The 13218-nt window shown below is 46.2% G+C and overlaps 1 protein-coding gene across 3 annotated transcripts in view; it reads left to right on the top strand.

The window, feature by feature from the left end:
* sema6bb (sema domain, transmembrane domain (TM), and cytoplasmic domain, (semaphorin) 6Bb) overlaps positions 1 to 13218 on the top strand; it is an 85024-nt gene that overhangs the window by 44685 nt on the left and 27121 nt on the right. For all 3 annotated transcript variants that reach the window (XM_029001120.1, XM_029001118.1, XM_029001121.1), the window contains 7 exons: positions 1365 to 1425; positions 1538 to 1600; positions 7652 to 7750; positions 8830 to 8920; positions 9267 to 9386; positions 10193 to 10281; positions 10771 to 10988. In XM_029001120.1, the coding sequence (XP_028856953.1) occupies positions 1365 to 1425; positions 1538 to 1600; positions 7652 to 7750; positions 8830 to 8920; positions 9267 to 9386; positions 10193 to 10281; positions 10771 to 10988 (741 nt within the window). The remainder of the gene's footprint in view (positions 1 to 1364; positions 1426 to 1537; positions 1601 to 7651; positions 7751 to 8829; positions 8921 to 9266; positions 9387 to 10192; positions 10282 to 10770; positions 10989 to 13218) is intronic.

The following is a 13218-nucleotide window of genomic DNA, read 5'->3' as shown; positions in this document are numbered from 1 at the left end:
ACCCGGGGAGGACGGGACGCGAATCATTTATTGTTGCCGGGCCGCCTCGAAAGGAAGAGCGCCACAGATGGGGAGCGGCGCGATAAGATCGATTCTGCTGCAATAACACAGCCGCGGCAGATTTACAGATTGCGGCATTCAGCGCCGGAGCCGCGGTGAATAGGCCGCTTGCCTGGTGAACACACGGACGCACCTCCCCGCACGGGCGTCGGCCGGTCCCGGCTCAAAAGCCACCTTTGTCGACGTGGAAGGTTAGACTGGCATTATTAGCGCCGCATGTGGCACAGAGCTGCATGAATGCCCGGTATTATGTGGTAGGCTGCTTTGACAGCAGGCCCGCATTTTGGCGTAGGCGGATTTATGAATGTTGCTTGCGAACGATGTGATTAATTCCGTGCGATTAATTCAGTTTCTGCTTGAAAGACACAAAATGAGGCGCACGTGCATTTTCAGGGGAGAACGAACCCAAAGACTCTTTTGTAGAAGCCAATTTGAAGGATGTTCAATCACGGTGAAAAGCGGGGTCAGGCGGGGAAAGGGCCGGATCCTGCTCTCTTCACACATGATCTTGGCACGAGGTTTTAGATGAAAGTGAACATTGATTATTTACTGGAAAAGTAATTCATGGCATGGATGGACTGGGGTCATTCCAGGACTGGCTGTATGCTTCATATCACTGTAGCATTGAAAGGCAGGATCCTTTATCAACGTCGGCTTTTTGGCATAGAGCACTAAGTTTCACGCCAAAATAACTTAAATAAGCTGTTCATTAGGCTGTAAATTTTGGTCTCATCTCCAAATGATAAAAAGCAGCCCTGTTCTAGGCCAATAGTATCCCTTGAAAGCAAAGGAAAATTACATATATGTTCATGTGAACATTGGGAAAAAAATGGTTTTATATCATTTTAGACCTGAAAACTTCCAAGAACTACAAGTTAAACACACCAGACAGAAGAGAACCCAAGTTTCTTAGTGTTAAAATGATTCATGTTACATCCTTATAAACAGTTGTGTTAGAGAATCCACGGAAAAAAGCCACCCGCTGACAGCCATGGCAACACGCAGTGCACTGAGAGTCCCTGTGAGCCACAGCGTGACAAAACAGCGCTTTGACACTCACACTTTTTGCCGTGTATGAATTCAGGTAACACACTCCTCTACAAGTTCCAGACACAGCAGTTGTAATGTTTGCGTTGTCGTCACTGGTAAGCGGCCCGTTTATTAGATCAGTCTTTCGGTAAAACCTGAAAGACGGGAAGCTGGGAGTAGCGGCTTGTCAACGCCTTGAGTTGATGTGTGCAGTAATGGATGCGAACGTGTCTCTGGGTTTACAATGAATGGCTGTCCTGCTGTCTGTCTACCAGGGATGACCTTTTCCGTGTCGAGCTGGATAATGTGGCAGGAGACGAGATGTTCTACAGCAAGGTGAGCTTTCCTTTTGAAACAGGGCAGAAGATATATATATATATACGGTAACTCCGCCACACATGCTGCCACTGACTCCTGGGTTCTCTTGTTTTCTGTCTGGCTGCCACAGAAGCGCACCTGGGAGTCCAACAAAAAGGACATACAGATCTGCAGGATGAAGGGCAAGCGGGAGGTGAGCATTGATGTGTGTTTTGAATTAATTACCTGGTTCCACACCTCTTTATGTCTCTTAGGTAAACTAGGCCCAGTGTGTTTGGCGCAATTATCCTCTAGTCCTGGAAGCAATTAGTTCTATAACTCCTAATTTTACTTTATTACTTTCTGTTCCCATCCTCCACCAAAAGAGGGAATAATTAACCTTGTGGAGAATCTGTCAGGCTACATAACGACAGGAAGCAGGCATAAAAAAATTAGTGCATTGGCATTGGTAGAACGGTATTACTTTGATTAGTAGAATGGTATTCATTTGATTGCTGTTTTGGATTTGGGATTTCTTACACTACACTTCACTCCACAAGTATGGTCCAGCTTGTTGATTCATCCTCAGTTTTGTTTTAAATGTAGTATCCAATAATTATATGAAGATTTCATTTGTTTTTGCTTTCATTTTGGTAGTTTTTGTTTGTCAGATGTGAAAATAGTTTGTGGAATGTAAATATGAGAAGATAGAAATGTCAAAACCTTATTTTTTATGTTAGTTCATGGTTTTTGCTCTGGCCAAAAGGACAGTTGGTATAGTGACCAATGTTCATATTGAGAAAAGTGAAAGTGAAGTTATTGTCATTGTGATACACAGCACACGGTGATGCAGCGAAATGTGTCCTCTGCTTTTAAGCATCATCCTTGGTGAGCAGTGGGCAGCCATGAGAGGTGCCCGGGGAGCAGTGTTTGGTGACGGTGCTTTGCTCGGTGGCACCTTGGTGGCACCCCAGTAGCAGCTTGGCGGATAGGGATTGAAACCGGCAACTTTCTGATTACCGGGCTGCGTGCCACAACAGTCTTGATGTAGATCATGCTTTATTTTAAATCCTAACTAAATGTGTGATCCATAGGCGGGTAAACACTTTTCACAGCACATGAACTTGAAATATGTTTAAAGTGCAAAGCCACAACCCCCACCTTCAACTCCACCCCCATATTTCTGACATCAGAAGAGATTAAAAAAAATAATATGCCAGATCTTTAAGTGACTTCATGTTAAACTAATTTACTCTGGTTAGCCCTCCGGTCGTCACCCACACAAAACCCCCGCACCAAAACCAACCCCCATCCCACTTCAGACACGTTCCCTGGCCTCAGAGATAAAAACGAGTGGGAAGGGAAAAACCTGGAGAGGGGGGGGTTCTTCTAGAACGTCGCCTGTGCGGAGGAGGGTAAAGAAGGCCAGATTAATCCGCTTCAGGCGCGGGGAGATTTCTTTAACTCTGAAAGTAACACCAGACACCGAATCTGTGTGAGAGAGCGACACCATCAAACAAAAGCACAATGAGCAACGGTGAGGTGGGGGGAGAGACAAAAGATGCGGCAGAGAATGCAGGGAGGACTAGAGGAGGACCGGGGGGCTTTTAGTCCCCACCTGCATCCACACCTGGGAGAGCTGGACACCGAGACAGACAGGAAGCTGCGAAAAGAATTGCGATAGCTATGAACGCGAAGAAGCCCACAGGGAGAAATTGTGGATGAGCTGTCATCTGTCCTCTCATTCCCTCATCCTCATCCCCCTCTCCCTGCTGGTCTCCTGCACCCTGCATCTCCCCCTCCGTCGACTTGTTCACCGAAACCCCCCTCCTGCTTTTCTTGAGAGCGCCTGGTCAGATCCGATACATTTGCCACGTTTGTAATTGGTTTTGTAATTAAATTTTCCTGGTTGGTTGATCAGAAAGGGCATATTCCCATAATTAGGTGGGATTAAATATCCATTTCCCTCCTTTTCTCCATCAAACTTTCTTACTCTTTTGCCTCCAAAACAATCTTTTTTTCCTGTGCATGTTCTGTTTCTCTGTGAGAAACTGGTCTGATGTTCTATTCTGACCTTCTGACCCATACCAAGTGTCCTCCGAGCCTGGATCTCCACCAAGTGGGAAAACATGAAGGATTTTTCCTCTTCATCCTCACTGATGTCTCAGTTCAGTGGTGAAAATCTATGTTAAATTAACTAGACTAAATAAATGCATATAAATGTAATAAAGAAAATGCTAAGATTCTTTTAAATATGCTTTGAAGGTAGAGATCGGTCCAGACAACTGCTGTCTCTCCATATTTCCGTGTCCTTACCCAGGAATAATTAGAATGTCAGAGGTGAGTGTCTGAGATGCTGTCTACATACGTGATATGTATTCAGGTGCTTGTCCATTCAGCCATTTAAAAACCAGTAATGGGTCTAAATATTTTGGAGCTAATAGGCCTCCAGTGAAGAAATATGGGCTCCGCTGAGGCACCATTTTGAACGTAACATATTTAGGATCGTTTTATGTAGACCAAGGGAAGATGGCAATAGAGTAATGAAGCTTGCTGGTGACAACATGCCTCAACTACTGGTGTCTGACTGGGCAAAGAATGGGTTGCACCCAGCTACAGCCCCAAAACCGCCAAGGCACGTCATAGCCGGTCTGCTCCGTAAATCTGAATTATGGAGTCAGGGTTTTTCGTTGGTGCAGCGGTTGGTGCTGCTTTGCGTGAAGCGAGTTCTTTCTACCACAGTCAATAGGTTTAATAGGTGAACTGACACTGAATTGGCCCTGCTGAGTGGCTGTTTATATCTGGGAGAGGCTCTACTGTCCCCGCAGGTACAAAAGATAGATTTGTCATGCCTCTTTGATTTGTTCCGATTCCCTCTCCAGTAACTTGTGCCGCTTGCTGTGTTATCTGCAGCTGCTGGCATTGGGAACAGAGTGATGCATTGAAGAGCAAACCCCATCAGACACCCCATTTTGAGTGTAAAACGCAGTTTTGTTACGTCCTGATGGGACGCCATTGTTGCGGCGACCCCCACTGAAACCCTAATGTTTACTTGTTGTGCGTTCAGTTAGCATTATCCTCACCCATCAAAAGGGTTTTCTTTCTAGAGACAAAAGCGCAGAGACATTAGAGGCTTGCGTTGCCATAACCTCTGTGTGCATGTAGTTACACGAGGTCTCTGTGGGTCAGATGCCATAAGCTGAATAAATGCATGGACTGCTGCTGACATTGATCACATGTCCAGAAGGACACAGATCAGGACAGTGTGGGAGGGTCGGGGGTCTTGACGGACTCTCTTGCTCTTCATGGGTGTCAGCAGAAGTTGGATTAGTCAAGCACATGATGGAAACTTTCTGAGTTTTTAAGTTGGAGTTGTGCTTACTAAACATTATCCCTCCACCGAAGCGGCAGAGCCATCACACGCGGCCTAAACCAGAAGCTGTGATAAATGCAGCACCGGATTCTGGGATAGCCCAGCATGTCACTTGAGCGTCTGTTGTCATTTTGAAAGACTCTTTTTGAGGTTTTGGTGTCTTCTGGGAGAATGTGAATGGAATTTTAGAAATGCTCAACATGTTCACTTTTTGTTTTATGTAAGTTAAATCCTTTTTATCGCTTGCTGTCAAATATAGAACTGTGCAGATCCTCACTCACAGTGGGGGAATGGCTGTCACTGATCAAAAACCATATAACACATTTTAGAGCCAAATTTTACATCCCATTGTTTTTTTATGTTTTATTCAGTTCACTCATATATGCTGCTTAGCACACGACTAGACCAGAGAATATTAATTTCTGAAGGACTGGAAACAGAGTGTAGTCAGGCAGTTACTAGTACGTCCACATCAGTGTTCTCTACTTAGCGATTTGCTGAAAAACCTTCAGTGAAGTCCGTAGTGTTGTTGCCAGATTGGGTGGGTGAACAAAAATGGTAAAGCATCAAATTCTATTCCAGTTACTCTGGAGAAGAAGCCTTTTATTAAAAGGACCAACAATAACAGGGCTAGGGGATAGACAGGATACTGAACAGCTCAGTACAACAGCCACACTGTACCTTCAGTATGTGGTGTGGGCGTGGCCTATAATCAGTAGCTTAGTGACAGAGATCAGGGTAACAACAGTAATGAAAAGATCTGAGCGCTGGACTCGGAACTGCGATGGTGTCATAATGAGAAGCTACTTTAAAGAGGACTTGTCTGATTAATGGCGCTTCTTGCAAAACAGGGAGCTCCATTAACCCCGCGTTTCATTTTTTAATGCCAAGCTACATTGGAGTTCTCCACGACCAGGAGCATGAGGTGGATTGTTCTCCTGCTCTCCGCGATCAGAAGAACGGAGGGTTGATGGGGTGACAGCTGGAGGGGCAGAGAATGGGGGCAAGGTGTGGGTGTAGAGGAACTTGCTACTGCGACAGCATCTGGTTGCTCTGGTCACGCTTATTTGAGTATATATATAGAGAGAAATGGCCCACGTTACTCTGCCACCTCTTCCTCGCAGTGGGCAGCAGCTCTGATGGTGTGTAGAGATGATAGAGGTCAGATGCTGTTTTTATCTAGAAAGCTCCAGAATCATGTGCAGGGGCAGGCTGAGAAAGAGGAGAAGGAAGAGCAGAGGCAGAGGTGGAGGAGCTTGAGTGGTGGAAGACAGAAGGAACGTGATGATGAGGGTTGACTTGGGAAAGAGGGGTGGGTGAAGAAGCGTGTCCCAGGAGGGTGATGAATGTCTCGGGAGTGAGGTAGAGCATGTTGGGGCTTTGGCCAGAAACATTGAGAAACCCGTAGAGCTGGCGAGGATGATGGGGTGGGCGAGTGGGAGAGTCGCTGTTTATCCTGCAAATCACTGCTGCTCTACCTCCTGGTTTTATATTTTATGTCTCTCACAACCAAGACCCCTGCAGTGAGACGAACGTGTAAAACGAGCTGACGTGCACGGAAAAAAAGCACATCTGCGTGGTTACACCGCCATGTGTGAGGGTGCACACAGACACACTCTGATACCTCAATGTCCACTTTATTAGAGACATGTACCTTACATTTATTTTCTTTGTATGGATGACTTGTACCTTCTGACCACAGGACAGCTTACGGCTGGACATTTTTTGGGGTGGCGGACCACTGTCTGCCCTGCTGTGATGCTTCTTGTCTCTGCTTACCAGCCGCTTTTGGATGGTCCCTCAACTGAATTAGATCTGCTCAGCTCTGTTTTAAAAAATAAGAACTGATAAATGGGGTGGTGGGTGAATTTTCCACCTCACCTTGCACCATTCGGCAAATTTATGGAGGCACATTACCCAGGCACACGCAATTCACTCCCTGGTCACTTACACACTTAGAACGGCAGTAAATTTTGTGTCCCCACTTCACCTAGTGTGCATATATTTGGGTGGTGGGACGAATCCAGAGAACCCAGAGGAAACCCACACCAACGTGCACAGAAACTCCACACATAAGAGGAGTCTGGATTCAGACTCTCAAGTTATGAAGCCACATCACTAATCTCCAAGATAAAGCAGGGTGGGGACCAAGGTCCATTTTCCAAATGACCAGATGGGGACAGGACACAGAGAGGATACGTTTTTACTAAACGTATAAGACGGAAATTAGGAACATGCACACTGAACGTGAAACGTGAAACGTCAACATGGTGACACCACTATTTAAATGCCCATGGGGTTAGGGTTTAGGTGGAAGTGTGTTTGTAATTAAGTGAGCGTTGAGTGGAGTGGGCTGGAGCTGCTTTGTTAATCTCCTCACTGTCAGAAATTCTGACTCTAGTTCCACCAACACTTACTCAAGTTCCCCTCGCCCACCCCTCTCACAAAAACAAGAGTCCAGCTAGCCACAAGGGGAGGAGTCGATATCATCTGGAACACCCCCCCCCCCCCCCCCACACACACACACACACACACACACACACACACACACACTGTAACACCAGTGTGTCCTCCACTTGGTCAGAGGCAGCCAGTCGGAGGATGGGACTGGCCAGCTGGGGTTGCAAAAGAACAGGACATGCTTTCTTATCTCCCCCCACGCACTGATACACCACATGCACTGGCAGGTGCATTGTGGGAAAGATTTGTGTTCAGCTGAACTGCAGAATGACTCACCTCTCCCCGCACAGTTGTTTTCGCCAAGCGGGTTATTTGTACAGATGAGTATGATTAAGGGAAGCAATGAAAAGTGTATGATGTCAGTTTCAGGGAACATGCCCCCCCCCCTCCTTTTTTTTTTTTTTTTAGTCAAAATGTTTTTGCTTTTTACAGGACGAGTGTCGAAACTTCATCAAGGTGTTGCTCAGCCGTCAAGGTGGCCTGTTTGTGTGTGGAACCAATGCGTTTAACCCCCTGTGTGCCAACTACACTGTAAGTATCTCATTAAATACACACACTACTTTGTTTTATTTTATGGGGAGCAATGGGGAAAAATATGTAACGTGTGCTTTGCATACGTGTAACTCCACCTTTATCTTAAAAAATAGGAATAGTCTGGTATAAAAAAAACACACTAGTGTATGCTGAAGCTCAGTAACCAAGTATTATTATTATTATGGCTTCTCAGATTTTTTTGGTAAACAGCCAATTTTAGTTCACAATGTATTTGACAGGGCATCATTAAATGTAAAACCACATGTGTACACTGCACAGTTACCAAACTGTCCAACGTTTTCACGTTCATTTACTAAACTAGTTTTCAGAGGACAATTGGTGTTTTTATGCAGCTGGCTTAATTGTGGTTATGTGAACATTAATAGCACACCCGTCAATTCACAGAATCGCGTTACCTGGCAGGCATACCAGCCATACCCAGTAACACCATGTGTTTACTTCGCCCATCCATCCTCATCTCTGAGCCAATGACTTCCGATCAGCCACACGCATCTCCTCACGGCAGTAATTGCTATCCTATTGTACCCAAGGTTAACTGTGGTTGCCAGGTCTGTGTTTGTAATTTGTGAAGGCGTCGTCTGAATGCAAGAGCTTGGAGTGTGTGTGTTTGCACACTCTGGAATTACTGCCTGCAGCCAAACAAGGGACCCTCAGGATGTCACAATTCAAACCTCTGTTATCTCCGCCAGCTAATGAAGCATCGTACCTGACGGCAGAGCACAGAGTACAACTGTTCCGCTTATTCATAGATCGTTTTAATGATAGGACTGCACTTTATTTCTTTTTTTTTATCGGTGCCAGGTTCAAAAGCAACTGTTACTGTACAAGGTGTCGCCACAGATGAGTGCAGTACATGAAAACAGCAGACCAATGTCAGTGCACGCCCCCCCACACCCACTGTGTTCCCTTTAGCAGAATAACAAGCTGTAAATCTCAGCGCCGTGGCCATTTTTCACTTCTCCGTCCGACATGTTTTCTGCCCTCTGCATGCAAATGTGTGACCTCTGCGCCAGCGAGGAGCCATGGTTTTGTGTTTATGTGTGTGGTTATCTCAGGGAGACACCCTGGAGATGGTTGGTGAGCCGGTCAGTGGCATGGCTCGGTGCCCGTATGACCCGAAACACGCCAACGTGGCCGTCTTCGCAGGTGAGGCTGCCTTGTTTTACGTTCTTTAGCCTTTTTTTATTTTTTTTTGGTTTGGTCTTGTTTTGATTGCTCTTTGCCACATTATAAATTAGTTCCCATGCAGCCACAACGGGAAGCCATTACGGCGGGCGCTGGGAGCTCCGCGGCACAAACACTTTGTCAGCACGCCTCATTAAGCTCTTGTAATTATGTGCTGTAATTACACAGTGTTTGCATGTATGTCTTCACATGTTTCTTTTTATACTCGTACAAATGACATCCTACAGACCTACAACGGTTCTGCGGATTTGTCCATTCACATGGGAATGTGTGTGTGTGTCTGTGCGCGCTTGGCCTTTCACTCCAGAGGGGAACCTCTTCACCGCCACGGTGACGGACTTCCTGGCCATTGATGCGGTGATTTATCGAAGCTTGGGGGACAGTCCGGCCCTGCGCACCGTCAAACACGACTCAAAGTGGTTCAGAGGTGAGTTCCGGGCCTCGAAGCCATCCAACAAGATCAGCATCACCCTAACACTGGTGTGGTCCTTCAGAGTCGTCATTATGGTTGCTTCACCATTGTCTTTTTAAGTGGCGGGCTGTTTCCGTCTCAGAGACACACATTTTAGCTCTATGTTTGTGTCATAGATCATACATACAGTAACAACAACAACAACATGTATTTCTTATATAGCCCAAAATCACATACAGTATGTCTCAATGGGCTTTGACAGGCCCTACAGTTGACACCCCCTACACCCTTCTGCACACAAGGAAAAACAAAAAAACTGTAGTACAGAGAAAAAAGAAAGGAAGAAACCTTGGGAAGGAGAGAGGGACGCCCTCCCTGGGTAGAGTGAGCGGTTGATCCAATAAGAGAAAAAGACCTACAGTTGTAGAAATGGAGAAGTCCGAAGTGTAGTATAGAGCCTCTGTCCATGTTTGGAGGTACTGGACAGTGCAGAGTAGGTTTTAGTACTTCCCTTATGTCCTCTACTGCAGACTTAAATGTCTCTGTAATCTAATTAAGTAGGTTTGGAAGTAGGTTGATCTACACGTCTTTTCTTTTAGATAATAAATGGGTGCGTGGTTGATGGTATTTTAGCCCTTTATCAACACAGAGTTTCTGTGCACTTCCTGTTTGAGGCATCCACAGTGAGAGTTCGTATGTGTCTGTGTCATTTCCACAGTTTTCTGCAGGTTCCACAGTAGCTGTTTTAATAGCATTATTAAATGTAACGTGTGTGCTGCAATTGCATTACTGTGTGGACTTGCTCTGCTCTCCTTTTCCAGAGCCGTATTTTGTCAGTGCCGTGGAGTGGGGTCCTCACATCTATTTCTTCTTCCGGGAAATGGCCATGGAGTTCAACTATCTAGAGAAGGTGAGGGGTGGAGAATGAAATGCCGTCTCTGGCGCGCTCACTGGTGACCTGTTCCCCGCGAGCGTGGGATTTAAAAGATTTAATTTAATAACAAGATGTGGCACAGGAGCAGCTTTTCATCATTAAGGTTTCCAGCCATCCCCCCGTTGGAATATGTGCTCATGAAAAAGACATGACTGGGTATCTCTGGCTGTATTTATCTAATAAATTAGAGATCGCCGCTTTGGAGAACGTGCCTTTGCAAGCGCCCTCGTTCTCTCTTGCGCTCTGCGTGCTTATGGGGTCTAAGTGCGCACTTACATCTGTCCTTGCCAGAGTGATGCCAGACTAAGTGCAGCGCTTCGTTTGTGCATTTTCAGATGTGGGAGCTTCACACTGACATTTCCATGAATGAAGGATCCCGTCCATTTCCACAGATGAACTTTGCTAAACGATGATGCAACATTGAAGGAGAAATGTCGGAATTAAAAATGCTTTCCGTGTGTTTAGGTGGTGGTCTCCCGCGTAGCGCGTGTGTGCAAACGGGATCTGGGCGGGTCCCAGCGTGTCCTGGAGAAGCAGTGGACGTCTTTCTTGAAGGCCAGGCTGAACTGCTCCGTGCCGGGAGACTCGCATTTTTATTTTAACCTTCTGCACTCCACCAGCCCCATAATCAACATGCATGGCCGGGATATCATCCTGGGGGTCTTCTCCACCCCCTCCAACAGGTAATACCACTCCCAAAAGCACACATACAAATAACAATAACTCGATATACAGATAACGTGCACTTCCATTGATAAATACATATGCTTTAATGCAGAAAAACACATAGTACACAAGCCAGCTGATCGACTGCTCTTAGCACACAGACCGCAGGACGATGGAAGCGAACGAGTACCGTGCCACCGGAGGGTTTTTATCAGCAGATCTGTGGGCGGGGCGGGACCATGGTAGGAGGAGGTACACTGATGATGTTCATCAGCGGTCAGGTCCGCTGCTGGAAAGAGAGGGAGGGGTGAGCTGATGATGTGCAGTGCTGCTGAAGAGAGGAGGATGAACCAAGGAGTGGCAGACAGCATGATAAACAAGCAGGGCGGGTAAGGGGAGGGCAACCGAAGCAAAATGTACTTGTGTGTAAAAATAAGGTTTGCAGTAATAAAATGAGGCACGTGTGGGCTGAAATATGGTGATTTACAAAACAGGAAATGTTACCCCCCCCACATACACACGCTTAAAACTAAAATGGCCTCCATGCATATGTGGAGTCAGCCCAGGGCAGACCTCAGCTAATGCCAGTTCTAATAACACACACACACACACACACACACACACACACACAGTGCCTTCCGCTCGGGCCAAAAGTAGGCAGAGTGGGAGAAAAACTCAAGGATGAGGAAGTCATTAGTGGACAACATCTGCAGCCGTCCACCTCACTTCCTGCCCAAGTCAAAAACTCACAAGCATGTTTCATCAGCTGCGCCTTATCTGTGCTGTAAAGCACTTCCCGAGTGAGACGGATGGACACCCTCCACATAACAACCCGACTGGTCAGCCTGGACAGGGCTGCACGCAGCTGAGCAAGCACTCCGACCGGCACCTCACATCGCACATCCTGCTGAAAAGCAGCCGGAGGCCGTGCGGTGTCAGAGACGCTGTCGTTGGGGGTTGTATTACAGAGCCTACAGTGATGTGGTAATATTAAAATGGGAACATTGGGCTTTGTGAAACGATGCTGGAGTGCGTATGGCGTCGTCGGATTGTGTTACATTCTCTTTTGAAAGAGGCTGGACGATGTTTGAATGCGGATGTTCTGTGGCAGGATATGCGGGAGGAGAGGGCTGTGCCGGGCTATTTATTTATTTATTTATTTAAACTTTTGTTGACAACAGTCAACGTAAAGACAAACAATAACCACAGTCCTGAGATTGAACTGGTCTCCATCTTTTTTCAAGGATCTTCAACTGTTCCATTAAATATAACTGATTTTATGCATGTGAGGCCGTGGGTGGTTCAGGTTTCAACAAATACGTTTTTCTTGCAGCCATTAGTAGGGGGTGTAGCAAAGTTATATGTTCCTGGGACAGATAATCCGGGAATTTATCCAGTATACACGTTAAAGGGTCCCAGGAAAGATTCACTTTAAGGAGCTTTTCTACGAGCCCCTTAACTTCAGTCCAAAAGTTTTGAACAATGAGACAGTCCCACAATATGGTGTGTTTGATCACCCACAAGTCCACAGTTTCTCCAGCACTTATTGCTACCCCAACGCCCAGAGCGGAGAGACTTTAGTGGTGTCCTGAAAAATCGGATTTTAGACTTCCAGTCAACTCCTTCCACATTTGACTCCCCACCCCCTTATGACAACCAGAGCAAACACTTTTCCAAGTATCATCATCCAATGTCATATTGAGTTCCATTTCCCATTGTTGTTTTATATGTTGGGTTGTGCTGGGTTATTTTAAACGGATTGGATATTTCATGGCAGTTTTGGGTTATATGAAAGTTGCCGAGGACGTGTGGCAGTGTTGGATGTCGGATGTTGTGTGACGGATTATATTGAATATGCTGGAGGATGTGTGATGGCGGCGGTTTATATCAAGCATGCTGGAGGAGTGGGGCAGTAGTGGTTTATATCTAATGAGTTGGATGTTTCGCGCCATTCTCAGGGCTGATAGCATTGAGGTGACACGCGGAAGGTTTCCGGTTTGAATAACGAGATGCCAATGAGCAAGGTGCCGTCCCCACACACTGCTCCCCGGGCGCCTTTCATGTCTGCCCACTGCTCACTAAGATGATGGGTTAAATGTGTGTGTTGTGCTTGCTGTGCATCGTAATGACATTCACTTCACTTTCAAGAGCTCTGCCCACAGATGCTACTCTAAATATAGGCTTATTCCAGGCTTATTCATCTCATGTCTGAATATTGTTCAGTAATTTCCACACAAAAAAAAACCA

This window comes from Denticeps clupeoides, chromosome 13 (assembly GCF_900700375.1).
Source record: "Denticeps clupeoides chromosome 13, fDenClu1.1, whole genome shotgun sequence".
Taxonomy (NCBI): Eukaryota; Metazoa; Chordata; class Actinopteri; order Clupeiformes; family Denticipitidae; genus Denticeps; species Denticeps clupeoides.
Note: the sequence above shows the minus strand (reverse complement) of the source record. Positions and strands in the feature narration are given on the sequence as shown.